The 16,176-nt window shown below is 52.0% G+C and overlaps 4 protein-coding genes across 4 annotated transcripts; 3 read left to right on the forward strand and 1 right to left on the reverse strand.

Annotated features, from left to right (window-relative positions):
- Window positions 1-1,318: 1,318 nt before the first annotated feature.
- Window positions 1,319-1,768, reverse strand: V2A60_007188 (uncharacterized protein; the record flags this gene model as incomplete). Its single annotated transcript, XM_083258474.1, has 1 exon — window positions 1,319-1,768. One exon carries the CDS (start codon window positions 1,766-1,768, stop codon window positions 1,319-1,321), a length of 450 nt encoding a protein of 149 aa, XP_083114600.1.
- A 3,023-nt stretch (window positions 1,769-4,791) lies between these two features.
- On the forward strand, window positions 4,792-5,724 carry V2A60_007189 (SMP-30/gluconolactonase/LRE family protein; the record flags this gene model as incomplete). Its single annotated transcript, XM_083258475.1, has 1 exon — window positions 4,792-5,724. One exon carries the CDS (start codon window positions 4,792-4,794, stop codon window positions 5,722-5,724), a length of 933 nt encoding a protein of 310 aa, XP_083114601.1.
- A 1,906-nt stretch (window positions 5,725-7,630) lies between these two features.
- V2A60_007190 (E3 ubiquitin-protein ligase SSM4) lies at window positions 7,631-12,450 on the forward strand (the record flags this gene model as incomplete). Its single annotated transcript, XM_083258476.1, has 2 exons — window positions 7,631-7,699; window positions 7,768-12,450. 2 exons carry the CDS (start codon window positions 7,631-7,633, stop codon window positions 12,448-12,450), a joined length of 4,752 nt encoding a protein of 1,583 aa, XP_083114602.1.
- Window positions 12,451-14,312: 1,862 nt separating this feature from the next.
- V2A60_007191 (NUDE protein) lies at window positions 14,313-16,176 on the forward strand (the record flags this gene model as incomplete). Its single annotated transcript, XM_083258477.1, has 2 exons — window positions 14,313-14,537; window positions 14,590-16,176. 2 exons carry the CDS (start codon window positions 14,313-14,315, stop codon window positions 16,174-16,176), a joined length of 1,812 nt encoding a protein of 603 aa, XP_083114603.1.

A 16,176-nucleotide genomic window follows, 5' to 3' on the forward strand; every position in this document is an offset into this window, starting at 1 on the left:
TCCAGGCGAACAAAGGTGCGTGAAGGAGGGGGAGCAAGGCGGCTTTGTGATGGAAGGTCGAGGTCTGCGGTTTGCTGTGGTGGGTCGCGTCGCGGGTTGCGGATGCGGGTGCGGGTGCGGGTGGCTAACCGGTTACAAGAAGAAAAGGGAAATCAGAAGAAAAAAAACAAATTGAGATTAAATGCAATGCAAGGGGCCAATGAGCTGCTGTGCATTTGCGAGTCAATTGTGTGTATACCTGGTGTCTTGTCACAGGCCAGAATGAGGCCACGGTACCAGCAAAAAAAAAAAAAGAAATGCAGGGCGGCGACGTTGAGCTGTCGCAAACTGCTGCAAGCCGCCTGCGGGTTTGCTGCCGAGGCTGAAGCTGCAACTGTCTGAGATTCTGTGCGGGAACGGGGGGAAGCACAAGGGTGCTGCGTTGTGTGATTTTGTGATTTTGTGATTTGTCTGAAAAACCGAACAAGAGAAAGAAAAAATAGTAAGGTATTTCAAATGTCATTCGCTCACATGCCCTCCAATCGCGTCTTGCGTCATTGTCAAAAGCCGTTTAGTTCCAGGTACTTGGAAGCAGCAATACGTGGTGGTTGCGTGCAGACTTGCTCATCGGTACTTTAGCCTAATCAGCCGCGACAGCCACGACAGCCACTAATAAAGATGGCCACCACATCATGATGTAATAACTAAGAGATATACCAGTATCCAACAGAGACGAAACAAGCCCTGTCAAAGATGAACAAAACATGGTGAAAAGTGTTCAAGCTCTTTTTTCTTTTTGCTTTTTATTTTGAATGTTTTTTTTCTTGCAGCCCCAACGTCTTCCGTCTTGCACACATGGTTTCCGCCATTCCCTGTCGCAACCTACCCCGTTGCTGTTCCCGCCATCGCAGTCTTATCACAACAGATTACGGACCCTGTTTGTGCTAGTCCCTCTTTACTTTGACTCGTTTGCCTTGTCTCAAGGCCGGAGACAGACCTTGGGTCAGTTCAGCAACCTACCGTATTTCATTCCATCTTGGCTACGCAATAGTACCTCTTGTCGTAAATATCACCACAGACTTTTATTCATAACGTTGTTTAACTGTCACACACCACTCGAATCTAGTTTGTACGTGTCGCAGAAATCATCATCATAATTATTGGTAGTCATGATTTCATTGGTACAGGCTCTGAATAGCTCCGACTCGTCCATGAGCCAGCCGCCCAACACCACCATTCATTAATAATGTCATACCCGAGAGCCTTGGGCCCTCGGCCTCTTTGAAGATTCGTGAGCCCCGGTCGCCTTTGATATGGCGGCCGGCGGCAGGCCAGAGGACTATGAATGATAACCGCTTTCTTCGCCCAGATCTTGACACGCGCTCTCGTCGGGTAGTTCATCAACGGCAGCCCTCACTCTGGCGAGGTGCATCGGCACCCACGTCTCATAAACATTCATGATGAAACAGTACGCGGTGCTACGTTCTTTTCCGTCCTGCTCGGTAAAGTAGAATGCACGTACTGCTTCGCGGAAAACTTTCGTGTCGTCTCCCGCGATTTCGGCATAGTGGGCATAGATCCTCACTGAGCTTGCGTCATGCGAAACGGAGAACCCGATGACCTCGCCGTGGAGCTCATCTTGCCGCTTCGCTCGGCGGAAGAGTTCCACCACACCTCGGATAGCAATAGTCATGCTTAGACCATTTTGCCTGTCGGCCGTGGCGAGGGCAGCGCTATCACTTTTCACTTCGCAGGTCAGAAAGGGAAAGTACATCATATACGTTGCCATAAACGGTGACTGGTCATTCGCAAAAGCATTTCTAACCCAAGGCTTGAGCTTCTGGTGCTGGTCGTCCGTAAAAGCGTCGTGTTCAAAGCCAACTGCGTAGCTCGGTCGTGGCCGCTTATCTAGGCCTGAGAGAAGCCATGCGTTACTCCAGCTCTCATTCCAGTTCTCGACGAGATGTGCTCCTTTATGGATTATAGTATACTTCTCGGCTGAAGGAATAATGTTTGGTGTTATATCGAAAAGGACTCTCGCCTCGTTTCGATTATTCGCACGTATACAGATCTCCTCAAATAAATCACCAAAGAAGTCGGTCGGCGGAAGCGGTGTCCTACGGCCCAGCAGTGTCTTACATAGCTCCTTACTGCTGCACGAAAGGCCAGAAGTAGACCTGGCAAGGTGGCCACCATGCTGTTCCAGTAGTTTATTGAATTTTGGGTCAGCATAGGTTACCGTAGTTCCATTTTCAGAGTCACCCGGCTCTGAGCGCTGGCGACTTTGGCTTCTGCGACTTCTGCTCCATGCCGACGATTTTTTCCGCGCAAGGAAGCCTTGTATTATGAAATGTTCTCGTGTTTGTTGTTTTCGTGTTTGTTGTTTTCGTGTTTTGATCTGTTGTCTTCGCTGCTCTACGATGAGCTGAAGAACAGACCTATTTCGTTCCGTTGCGGGTAAGTACTCTGGTGGTGTTTGTCGAAGACGTTTGCATGGACGAGGATCGACTGTGTTCTCGTTTTCATTAGTGTCGAGTTCGCAAAGTGGCTTCTTCGTATGGTCGGCAGTCGATTGTATTCGGTCTTTTTCTGTACCGTCGCGAGTTTGTGATTGAGTGAAAACCATCTTTTTTGAACAAGGGAGATGGCATGCCCTTTTCGCGCTCGTCTTGGAACGCGGGGTGATTGATGTGCTGCTCCGGCCGGTCGAGGAGCCCGCCGGCGCGTGGAGGATGAATCAGATTGATCAGATAATATCCGTTGCAGTCGGTTGGTTGGCGTCTCTCCCCCCGCGGAGCGTGCAGTGGCGGGAAAGCCTCTGTGTTTACCAGTCGTCGTGTGTACGAGAAGGCGCTGTGTCCGGCTCATGTCGCAGCGGCAAAGTAAATTCACGAGGTAAGTTCTCCACACCATCTAAAAATATTCTCCTACACTCCGGAAAAAGAAAATCATGCTTTTGGCGAATCGAGGTTGGTGTAATCAGTTTTGATTAATTTGTCTAGCTGTTCCAACTTTGACCAATACGCTCCGAGATGACACGCCGTGATGGACCCTGAAAGAGACTTGGCCGAACGACCTCGGTTTAGTTCATACAGCTGGGAGGCATGTAAATCAGCTTGGCAGCAATCCAGTACACTGTATTGATCATCAAAAATGTATGCACAAATATAGAAGAATTTTCAAGGTTGGCCTCTCCAGAGTCTATACATGTATGAGCTTGATGATTTGGGATCAAATCTAGTCTCGGTGTCTTTAGGGTAGCACTTCTTCTACAGACACTACTTGCAGGCCTCAACTGTGCTCGGGTGCCGTCTTGAGGAGCAGCTCCGGCAGCTGAGATATCTCGGAGAGCTTGGTATCATTAGAGACAGAGGTCTGCTCCAAAAACCAGTACGGGAAGAAAGGGTAGGACTCTGTTGCTATTGTATCTTACAACAGTCCGAAAACCCTCAGTCGCTAGCTCCAATGCAGCACAGCTTCAAAAATCAGTATCCCTACACGGAAATAATCCGAAAGAGGATAACAGCCCTCGCATTCCGAAATCACATGAGCCAGCTGCATTACGGACACACAAGTCGGCTGGCCTTGCCGTGCTGCCTTCAAGCGTGTAGGGGTGAGCAGGATGGTAGACTGGCCGATCCGAAGAGACGCTAGACCGTGCGTGAGTATTAACACTTGACAAAATACGCTCTTTATCCAGCCTTCTGCGCTGCATTAGGCATCCGACCAGAGTCAGGTCGAGCTTGTCCAACTATTGCGAGACAATAGAACCGACCTTGACGTGCAGGGTTTGAACCTTGGCAACGCCCTCCAGGCTGTTACAGCAAATGGCCATTTTGAAATTACGGCGACTACTGCTAGATAATGGAGCCAATGTCAACATATAAAGGAGGGTATATTTACAGCGGCGTGATGGCTTGCAGTGAGCCAAAGGACTTGACATGGTGCGAATAAAGAAACAAATGGCAAAGCTACCAATCTTGACTTTGACTCCCTGGACGAAATACAGGTACTTCGATAGTGCATATACGTAATTGTATAGAATCATCAGTAAGAATGACTGCACTGATTCGCTTGTGCCCTCCGGCTACGTCGGGGGTGACCTTCACCAAAAGTGAGACCTTGGGTGCACAGCCAAATGATCAGTACTACGAACGACTGTCAACGTAAACACCAGATTAACAGTCAAAATCGAACCTGGGGAGTTGTCTCTTTTTCGAGCAGGATATTGCCGCGCTCCGCCTCGCTCGGGCCCGCCAAGTACCACTACTTGACTGTCGGCTTCTGCGTAATATCCGGGGTATAACAACGTCTGATATTGCGAATTGCGGGATGTGGAACCAAAGACCGGGAATCAGATGCAGTGATGTGTTGTCAACCGAGCAAGGCCTCCATAATAAGCCCAGGCGCCGACGGAGCGGACGGAACGCCGGAGCGCTCGGCGGCGGTACAGGAAATATCTCATCGAAAACCCACAATTTATGAAAATCGATGATCTGTTTTTCCAAAAGGCTACTGTAGTTATACTTTGGATATCTAGGGCGCCTCAAGGGCAGCAGGAGTACATCACTTTCCCTGCACTGTTCGGGTTTTTGGCGGCTGCCGGTCGATCATCTGCCAACGAGGCACACCATTTATTCGCTAGCCACACATGCGTCATGCGAGCATGAATGCTCATTACCGAGTCAACGATTATAAATCATGATACCTATATTTAAGTTGCTCTCATGGCACTATTGTTGTCGTTTGTTTTAATCCATTACCCTAAACCACATCCGTTCATCAGTTTTGTTATACCGATCCTATACCAGAATGTCTTCTGCAATTGATCAACTCTTTCCCGGCGTGAAGCAGCTGCCTTATGAATTTCTTGCTGATGGCATGTATTTTGGGGAAAGTCCTCGCTTTTTCAACGGAAAACTTTATGTTAGTGACATGACAGGATGTCAAATATACACCATCGACCCGTCATCTGGCAACAAGCAGATACTGCTCAGCGTTGAAAATCAACCGAACGGCATGTGCTTCGCGGCTGATGGGTCGCTGATCTACTCGTCCATGTTTGACGCCAAGCTTTATCGTTTCAAGGATGGCACATCCGAGTTGTACGCCGACATGTCCCACGTCATGACCGGTTATTGTGGTGACATGGTCATCGACAAGTCTGGTCGTGTGTACGTGGACGACGTTGGAGCGCGGGTCCTTCATGGCGAACAGCGTAGAGCAGGCCGGCTCCTGGCGGTCGAACCTGACGGCACTGTGAATGTCGCCCAGGAGAACTTGGAGTTCCCCAACGCCCTGATGATCAATTGCGCAGGCACATCCTTGGTTTTGGCGGAAACCACTACACGTCAACTCACCAAGTACGACATACGAGATGACGGCACGCTGCACAATCGCCAGATAATATGGTCACCTCCCCTCTCAGCATCGTTGCAGGACCGCTTCTCTACATTTTCCATTGACGGCGGATGCATGGATGCAGAGGATGGCATATGGCTCAGCATGCTATCCTACGAGCGATTCATCCGCCTAGACGCCGACGGCCACATTACGCACCAAATCAAAGTGGACGGAGATGCAACGGCATGTACCCTCGGTGGTGAAGATGGAAAGACTCTATATCTCGTAACGAACAAAGCTCCCAAAGACGAGAACTTCTTTGAGGCGATGGCAAACAAGCATACCAGATGTACCGTGGGGTTAGCAAGAGTAGACATTCCACGTGGTACTGCTCTTCCCTAATATGCATACATACATATATATATATATATATATACTGGAGAAAACTCTAACCAAATTCATATATCTAGCTTTTAAACTGCCTCGCTTACGTTTCCAGCCTTTTCCCATCGAGCGCCAGTGTCCTCAGAGGTTGGGGTTGGTCGAGTCGCAGATTAGGGTGGCAAAAGAGCCCGTCCCAGCCAAGTAGAAGCATGCGGAGATGGTGGTGCTGATAGCTACTGTAGGAATTCTGTGAGAAAATTTCGCCTTATCACTCTCAAATTCAGTAGATCCAGTTTTCTTTCGAGTAAGTGGACAGACCATTCTTTCGAGCTACGACCTAGGATGTCCAGCCTTGCCAGCTTACACCAGAAAAGTTTGCATACTGGTGGTATCCTGAGGGCAGATGAGGTGTGTATAGCCTTCTGGGTACCTTCTTATGTTAACAAGCTGCGTGCTTATTTCCTGGCAGATAAAAAAGATTTATTTAACAATTATATTTTTCTGCTTCGATAGATTCAAGGTTCCGTGTCGCAATGGCGCTGTCTTTAGCCCGGTCCTCTGCGAAGGCATTCATGGCCCCGGCAGAGCTTTGGAAATACCAAATTCGAAGGATGTGCGAGTTTTCAAAGACTTTCTGTAATTGATCGTGACTTTGATCTTAGTATTTGTAAGTGAGGTACTTCGGTTCTGTTTACTTTGAGTCTAAGAGACGAAGACTATATACCACGCCAAGTCTTGCCGCAGTGTCATCAGCATACTTGAGGGTTAAAGGTGACGCTGCTGTTATATTTTTCCGCGGGATATAGCGGCGCAGTGTCTATCAACTTGCCCCAATACTATATTTGCGAGTTTGCGAGTATGTAGTATCCGGCGCCAGTATTAGTGAAGTCGTGGCTCCAGGTCTGCGTCCTCGGCCAGGCTTTACGTGGTGCTAGCCTGATAGATCGATAAAGCGCATTTCTAACATGTGGCCTTAAGAATGCTGCTCTACTAGATCCCTTATGAGTACCTTACCTCTACCAAGTTGGCACAGGTTTTCATGCTCCTGCTGATTTTTGGGAGTGGGGGAGCCGTCTTTATCAGCAATCTAGCGCAAACTTTATACAGCTACGCTATTCACAACATGCAAGCGCGTCTAGTCCTCGGTCGCTTCATCTGTATAAATGGATCTGGAATTTCTAGGCTATCTAGAAGCCAGCTCTTGGATTGGCGGATGCAAGGAACAGCTCAAGGAGGAATCTGCTGCGTCATGATGGTGTCACGTTCTAGGTGCTCACGTCAAACATGGCATGAAGCCGGACGATGGCACACGAGCATGTAGGCAGCTACGAGAATACAGAGCTACATCTTTTTTTTTTCTTATAAAATCTATCTCTCTGGGTTCACTCATTTCTCTAACCAAATCTGTTTCCCGTATTACTCCGATTTGTCTTGTTTTCTTTATTTGCTTTATTTTATTCGCTTTCTCCTTCTTCTCATCATTTTGGTCATTCTATTTCCCTTCTATATTTATGATCTGTTATTCTTCTATGATATGATATCAGTTCTGCAGATGTCTACAGCTTTCCGCCACACTCCTATGCAGTACTGACTAAGCGGGCTCGGGGTGAGGAACAAGTAATGGGTACTTTGTGTCCTACTCAAATACGCGCTTGTGCTAGGTACCCGTCACTGGCACCCCACCTCTGCGCATATCTGACTACTGGTGGCTATTTCATCCGTACATCACAAGGAGTTCTCCGTTTGCTACCTATTGCTGGTGCCTGAACATTGCCGACGAATCCGAATTATTATCCAAACCCCGATGGTTCTACATGCGCTGCTCCAGTAACCTTCTTCGCAAGGCACACCATGGACGACACATTCCTGTCCTCGCCAAGGCATGCCCGACCAGCGACGGCCACTGGCACTGGCATTGCCAACGATGCCGTACCCTCAATTTGTCGAATATGTCGAGGCGAAGCGACCGAAACCGAGCCGCTATTCTATCCTTGTAAATGTAGCGGCAGCATCAAATTTGTTCACCAGGAATGTTTGATGGAGTGGCTCTCTCACTCTCAGAAGAAATACTGCGAACTTTGCAAAACCTCATTTCGGTTCACCAAGCTTTATGCGCCGGACATGCCTCAGTCGCTACCCGTCCACATTTTCCTCGAGCACATGGCAAAATACCTATTCCGCAATGTCGTTGTCTGGCTTCGTGCCATTCTTGCTGTTGGTATTTGGATCTGCGGGCTGCCTCTCTCGATGCGAGCTGTCTGGTCATTTATGTTTTGGATCAGCGACGAAGGCCTGGGCGGCTCACTGTCGTCCCTCCGAGGGGGGCAGGCCTCCTGGGAAGCATCTTTATACAACCAAATGTTTGGCCAATGCCCCGCGAATCCACTTCTCGAATCTGCCACCACAACCTTGGCCCAAGCTGCGACAATGATGAAGAATCTCCCTGGGGATCTTAGTGGTATCCCGAAATACGCCGTCAAGTCTATTGGATACGCCGCGAACACGATCAACGGCACAGGTTCATTCCGCTCCTACAGGGACGAGAATGGCACGATCACGGTCCTCTATGAGATCGATTCACCATCCGCTTCTCTGCTAAGCAACGTCACCTTTCTTCGCAATTTGACACAAAGCCCTAGAGTGAACAGAACAGTCATGTCCATCATTGAAGGCCAAATCATCACTATCCTCGTTGTTATATGCTTCATCTTAATTATTCTTGTACGCGACTACGTCGTCCAGCAGCAACCAGAGCTGAATATGCGCGCCGCATTTGCTGACCAAGAGGCTCTTCCCCCAGATGCCTTGGATGCTGGCCCAGAGCAACAAGCGGCCGGAGAGGTTGATGTACAAGCTGGTGGCCGCGATACCGATCATGGCTTTGGTCCAGCCCATCCTGCGGGCCACATTCGTGACCCTGCACAAGAAATGAATGAGCGTGAAGACATGCATGCGAGGGCCATGAATCTCCGCCCCGGTATCTATACCCCCAATTCTGAGGGCGAAGAGGAGCCGTCGCATTTCATGGAATATCTGCAGATATATCGACGTGCTCGCGGTGACCACGACGAAATTCTCCGCATCATTGAGCAGGAAGATACTGACGGCAAACTCCGCTACTGGGCTGACGCTACTCGTCGAGCTATGCGGGCCATCGAACAAGGGTCAACCGACAACACCAACGAACTTTCGGGCTCGCGCAACACATTTGATCGCCCAGAAAGCCCGGAGGCATCCTCTAGCCATCAGCTCGGGGCCCCATTCCGCGAGACAGCTATACATAGCCAGCAAGAATTCGAGCCGGCCTCGCCAGTTTTTCAACAGGAGTTTCTTGCCACCGACTCCAACTTCGGCAACGGACTGCGCCCACGAGCTACATCAGCCGGCCCCAGCCACTCAAACTCGATAAATCCCTTGGCGAATAACAGCTGGACCTTTGAAGCATTGCCAGTCAATGAGCGAGAATTCGTCCACGGCCAAGATGCTGTGCATGATGCGCCCCCCGCTACCCATGGAGAGGGCATATTTGGCGACTTCGTTGAAGACCCTGCAACGTCATCCAACTTGATAGAGCCCTACCATAGGCATACCAGTCACATAACGCAAGACGTTGCGTTTGAGCAAGACCTTGATGACAATGCTCATTCCGAAACTGAACAGACCGCCCGAGTGTCACAAATCGAGACTGCCGGTGCACAAGAGGGCCCTGTCAATAATGCGGAACCGATCGGCCTGGTTGGCCGGATGGCCGACTTCATGTGGGGAGATCTCGATCACCATATCGATGAACTAGAAATTCAAGCTGCTGAAGAGCACGAGGCTGAAGACGATGCTTGGGTCGATGTTGACGACGGTGATATCGGTGCAGACGACGCTCAACCTGCTGGTGATGACCAGATGGAAGATGCTGGTGGTTTTGACCAGGAAGCCATTGATGACATGGAAGACTTTGAGGGCGTCATGGAACTAATTGGCATGCGTGGCCCTATCGCTGGTCTGTTCCAAAACGCCGTCTTTTGCGCTGTCCTCGTCTCTGTTACAATTTTCGGCTGCATATTTGTCCCCTACAACATCGGCCGTGTCACGGTTTGGCTCATGGCAAGCCCTATGCGTCTTGTTCGCATGATTGTCGAAATATCCAAACTCATACAAGACGCCCTTGTCATGGCTTGCGCGTTTTTGTCTTGGTGTTTTATTAATCTGGTGGAGATGGCCACCATACTCCTGCCCAGCGGCGCCATAGCCAAAATCATATCAGCGCGAAAGGCATGCTGGGCGCTTTGGATCAACGCTGGAGCCAGGATTTTCGATTACTTGTTTATGGATTTTCCCATGTCTGCGACAGAAATTCAAAACTTCTCCGCCATCAGTCACAGTGCTCTGTTGAGCCTCAAGGGCCAGGCTGGTCACCTGTTTCAAGTCATTCAGCAGCTGGGCTGGACAGTGTACACAAACGGTATCATTATACCGAGCGCAGAGCAATTGGCGTTGCTTGGGACGAGGGCCAGAGCTACTTTGCAATTTGTCGTTGCGTCTTCCTCGCTCTTGTTGACTCCTGATGCTTGGGTGATCAACCTTGGAGACTCCAAAGTCACTGAAATTGTCGATCCCGAACTCTCACGCTGGTCCGGTGCTGATCGCTTCTGGGCCATCCTAGCCGGATATGCTGCCGTATTTGCCATGGCTGCCATGTATCTTCAACGCAACAGCCCATTCTCAAACGGTGAATTTATGAGAGCCTGGGAGGCGGGCATCATCGACACTCTTCAGCAAGCCAGCGGCATTATGAAGGTGATTTTGATTATCAGCATCGAAATGCTCGTCTTCCCGCTATATTGCGGTATGCTGCTTGACCTGGCACTACTTCCCCTTTTCGAGAATACGACTGTCCTTTCCCGACTCACGTTTACGCGCGACTATCCGGCGACTTCGGTGTTCGTCCACTGGTTCGTTGGAACCGGGTACATGTTTCACTTTGCCCTCTTTGTCTCCATGTGCCGGAAGATTATGCGGCCCGGCGTGTTATACTTTATTCGAGATCCCGACGACCCAGAGTTCCACCCCGTACGCGACGTGTTGGAGAGGAATCTGATTACTCAGCTCCGAAAGATCTTATTCTCAGCGTTTGTATACGGAGCACTCGTCATTGTATGTCTCGGGGGTGTGGTATGGGGACTCTCGTTCGTGCCAACAATACTGCCCATCCACTATTCCTCCAACGAGCCAGTGCTGGAATTTCCTGTCGATCTACTATTCTACAATTTTCTGATGCCACTGGCTATCAAGTTTTTCAAGCCCGGAGACGGTATTCACGCAATGTACACATGGTGGTTCCGCCGATGCGCAAGGGCTTTACGGTTAACATCTTTCCTGTTTGGCACTCGCAAGGTTGACGAAGAAGGCCGCCTGCAACTGCCGGAGTCGAATAGAACTCGTTTACTGCAGACTTTGTTCTTGGGAATTGACGGTACCAATAACATCATTGTCAAGTCGTGGAAGGATGCCATCGCAGGTGACATTACCGTTGAGGAAGAAGAGGTAATGCCCGAAACCATGAAGGCTCACAAAGAACAGTTGGTCCAATCTGGGCAGCTGGTGGCAGATGGCAGGTTCGTTCGTGCGCCCGCATCTGATCGTGTCAAGATCGCCAAAGGCCGCAAAGTGTTTCTTACCGTCGACGAAGACAATCAGCGGCATGATGGGAGTGGGGACGATGACCTGTACGCCTCGGATCAGTATCGTACTGTCTACGTGCCACCCAGCTTCAGGTCGCGCATATTTCTCTTTATTCTCTTCATCTGGGTCTTTGCGGCCTATACCGGCGCCAGTCTTACGATAGCGCCACTTGTGATGGGGCGCATGGTCTTCAAGGCTCTCATTCCTGGTCATGTACGCACCAACGACATTTATGCCTTTAGCATCGGCATTTATATCCTCGGAGCGGTCGGCTACCTGGGCATACACAGCGCTCGGGTGGTGGCCAAGGTGCAAGGCTGGCTGACGAGCGTGAGGCAAGAGCTGAGCGTCGGACGAGTTGCAAGTCGCACATGGTCGGCATGCGTGCGGGTCATGCAGCTTACCTACACTTACTTTTTCCTGACCATTGTCCTGCCACTACTTATCGCTTTGCTTGTGGAGCTATACGTAGCTGTTCCGCTGCACACGTACATGAATCCTCCGACAGCGGCGACGATTGGAGCAGACGTGGCAGGACATGTGGGACGCGGCAGACATACAGTACAACTTACGCAGGTGTGGACGCTCGGCTTGCTTTATATGAAGCTGGGCTCGCGGATGATTACATCCCTGTTCCCCGACAGCCGAGCCGCGGTGGCGGTGCGAACGGTGCTGCGCCGTGGATGGCAGCGTCCGGATGTGGGCGTCTTCACGCGCGCCTTTGTTATTCCCAGTCTGGCAATTGCTGTGGTTGCAATATTCGCGCCGCCATTCGTGGCCAGATCTTTGGTGAAGTACCAGGTATCGGGATATCTTCCCAAGGCGGGTCAGACGGCCGAGGAGATGGCGAAGCTAGCCGTGTTTTACCGGTACTCGTATCCCGGAGCGGCCGCCTTGCTGGTCATGGCGAAGAATGCGATGATGATGGCAAGTGTGTTCAATAAGTGGACGTCTGGCGTGCGAGATGAGGCATACCTGATTGGAGAGCGGCTGCACAACTTTGGGGCAGCCACGGCGGGAGCACGCAAAGGCAAGGCGACATGGAGGGCAGGGGGTAACAGGTTATAAAGGATGAAAACATGTATGATGGGCGGCTTGACGCGTTGCTTTTCTCTGCAAGATAAAATGTACATTATGTGCCATGATACACAAATTCAATGGATGAATGATGGGGACTGTACTGAGTATGAGCCTTGTTTCTAGATGGGGCTGTGATCCGATGCAAGACGGGACGACGGCTACCCTACAGGGCAGGCCACTACAGCAGGTGGGCATTTTACGGAGTTGCATTGCGGTTAACGAAAGAGAAAGGGCAGGCTGAGGTTGAGAGCGTCTCGGTTGGACAGGTGCATGAGAAGATGATTAGATGAAATTTATGCGGCAAGGTTCTGATGAAATGCGGACATCTGAGACAGGGTGAGTGAGACCCTGAATTTCGTGGTAGCGTATGTACCAGCACTAGGGGAGGGTAGGAACTAGCGATTGCTGGTAACAGTTGTGCGAGAACAAGAGGGAAAAGGAGGTCTGACACGGGCGAAAAGGCCAAAAGAAAAAAAGAAAGAAACAAGGGAAAAAAGAAAAGAAGCCCTGTATATTTTGTAGTACACGAGTGCTGGGGTAACCGGGAAATTAATGTGATGAGATTACGGATACGGAGTATTGTATTCGCATTAATTTTGTTGCTGCGTGCAGGCATCATCAGATTCATGGGCGATGAGATCACGTGAAGGTCATCTACATACTGAGTCATCTGTACGGATTAATCCCGTACGCACATCCAGTCAGTATTGGTTGCCCATGGCTGCAGGGCCAGGGGAAGCGCTAAGCCTAAAGCAGCAGCCCCTCTGTTGGCAGTAGGTACTTAGGTACTTACGGGGTTCCCCTGGCCAAGCGCTGCAAGTGACTTGATTTTGGTGTACTTACTCAGTATGTCGAGACACTTGATGCGGAGGGGGTCGTGGCTTTATCGCAGACCTACGTTGACCCATGAATTTTTTAGCAGGATATTCTGTGTTGAGGGGATAGAGTATGGCTGTCAAGTCAGGATTCTGCGAAAAAAAAAAGAAGCAGAAAGATTAGACGACAAGGAGTGCTCGATATACTATCTAGGTAGGTACAGTAGGTGCCAATGTACCTGATTGCTTTCCCAGCCACAATCCAGCCACAGTCGGGCTCCAAACAACACCGGCCGCATCCATCACTACAGGTAAGTAAGTTACCAAGCACCCCAAGTTATAGCAGCAAAGGTCACAGGCCAAGCCCAGGCCAAAACACCCGCGCCACAACGGCTCCATCCTTGGGCGCGCATCCCGGCCACCTCCCTCTCTGGCTTCCTTTTTTCTGTTTCCCCCCCATACACGTCGTCTCGCAACTTTCCGAGCCAAGGTAAGAAGAAGAAAAGAACAGCCTGGGCTTCTCGCCAGCCCTCTCGACGGGCTCGTTACTTTGAACTGCTCCTTTCGGCTCCTCTATCCGACTCTCAACATTCGACATTTCTCTCCTCCTCGGTTACCTCTCACCGCCCGTTTCCCCCACCAGGAAGCCACGACAACCACTTTACGCCTCCCCTGACGATAAACCCGGCCATATTCCAAAGTCGCGCGCGTCTCGAATCGGAATCCTTTGACGCCTTTGCTTCTTTTATGCTTTTGCAATATTCTTTTCATTCGCCGCCTTTGAACCTCGTTTCGTTTGATTCGCGCGCTCGCTCGTTCCGGTCGCCTCACCCGCCCACAGACCTACCTAGGTAGCTAGGTACCAAACGCAACGCTCGTCGCACTCTTCCCTCTGCACACCTAGAATCATCGCAGCGATAGAACGAGACCGCCAGCAAACCGGCATCTACGACAATAGTATTCATGCTCCCCGCCGCGCACCCAGCGTCATTGTAGCTGCGACCCGACTTCCACAACAGTCGCGCAGCCGGCAACATGGAGCCGCCCTCCTCCCCGCCCAGCGAGGCTGCCACCGTCGAGGATGCGCTCTCATGGTACAAGTCTCAGTATGCGCAGCTCGAGGTTGAGCTCGCCGAGTTTCGCGAGTCCAGCCGCGAACTTGAGCAGGAGCTAGAAAAGGATATCGAGAGAGCAGAGAAGCAGGAGAGAGTCTTTCAGGAAAAGGCCGAGGCTCTCGGATTCGAGGTGGAAGAGTGGAAGGTACGCTGTCGTCCTCTCTCGGATAGCCAAGACCAAATGCTAACAATCGCAGCGCAAATACAAAGAATCCAAGACCGAGGCGGCCTCGGCCCAGAATACCCTCGAAAAGGAAATCACCGTCCTCCGCGACACGAACCGCACCCTTCAGATGAAGCTGCGCGACTCCGAGGTAGCCAACGACGACTTTGAGCGACAGGCGCGCAATACGACCTCGTCGCTCGAGGATATGGAGTCCAAGTTTAACCAGGCCATTGAGCGCGGCGTCATCATGGACGAGGAGATGAAGCAGGGCGAGCAGGAGCGTGAGAAGCTGCGCATCGAGTCCCAGCGTCTGCGCGAGGAGCTAGCCGACCTCAAGATCGAGGCCGATCTGATGCAGGACAAGATCAAGAAGCACGAAGCCCGGCAACACCACCTTTCCATCATCTCCACCGACATGTCCGCGCTCGGCTCCCCCACCTTTGACCGCACTGAGATGTCGCCAAACTCGACCGCCAGCTCTCCCCTCATCACGACGCCGCCACCCCCGCCCAACGACAAGCCCCTATCGACGGCCACGTCAGAGGCGGGCACCATCTCCGACATCAATGAGCCGCCCTCGCCGCCCATGTCGGAGGCGTCCAACCCCCTGCCCATGGCCGTGCCGGCCAAGACGCCAGTCCGTACGCTGCAGCGCAAGCCCAGCCGCCTGCCGTCTCTGGACCAGAGCGTCACGCCCAAGCCCCGCGCCAAGTCGACAACCACCCGCATGGCACCCCCGCGCCTCTCTGGCGTCGGCGCCAGCACCGGCTCCAGCCATCATCGCACGCCCGCCAATAACCGCTCTACCAACTCGCGCACCGTTTCCAACAAGCTACCGGCCTCCAACTCGCTGACTCACATCCGCACTCTGACGGAAAAGATGCAGCGGCTGGAAGCTCGCGTGCACAATGTGCGTTCCAAGCTCCCGGGGCCGGCCAGCAGCCCGCCTCGCGCCTCGCCTCGCTCGGCTAGGAACGGCAACGTTCCGTCATCGGTCACGGTTCGTTCGCGCAAGCGCACCGCTGGCTCAGCCACGTCATCCATCACCGGAGACGAGACGACGCCTACCAGCTACCGGCCATCAACCTCGTCGCGACAAGGCCACGTGCCGAGACTCAGCACTTCCAACATGAACCGCCTTTCATTTGGCCCGCTACCGAACCGGGCGCCCGACGCAGACAGCAGCCGGCCTAGCTCGCGGACCAGCATGTCGTCGTACGCGCGACCGCCCTCGCGGACCGACATGGCGCCCCCGAGGCCCATCTCGCGCACCTCGACTCGCACGCCGCTCAGCCGCCCCCGATCATCCATGTCTCTTCACAGCCACTCGCACTCGGCCAGCACGCACCACCTCGATCTCGGCATCGAGGAGGAGCACGAGGGCAGCTTGCCGACGCCAAGCCGCCGCGGCACCTATGGGAAGATGGACTTTAGCAGCAGCCTCAGCGGCATCCCGGTGCCCGGCGGCTCGTCGATCCCGACGCCCGGTGGCCGCAGGCAGAGCGCCGGCCGTCGGACAAGCGTCGGCGTGGGTCGCGACCCCGTCATGCCCAGCCGACCGAGCACAGCCGGGGGCCACAAGCTGACTGATTCGGGTGACCTAGGCGAGACATATTGA

This window comes from Cordyceps javanica, chromosome 4, assembly GCF_051103115.1.
Source record: "Cordyceps javanica chromosome 4, complete sequence".
NCBI lineage: Eukaryota > Fungi > Ascomycota > Sordariomycetes > Hypocreales > Cordycipitaceae > Cordyceps > Cordyceps javanica.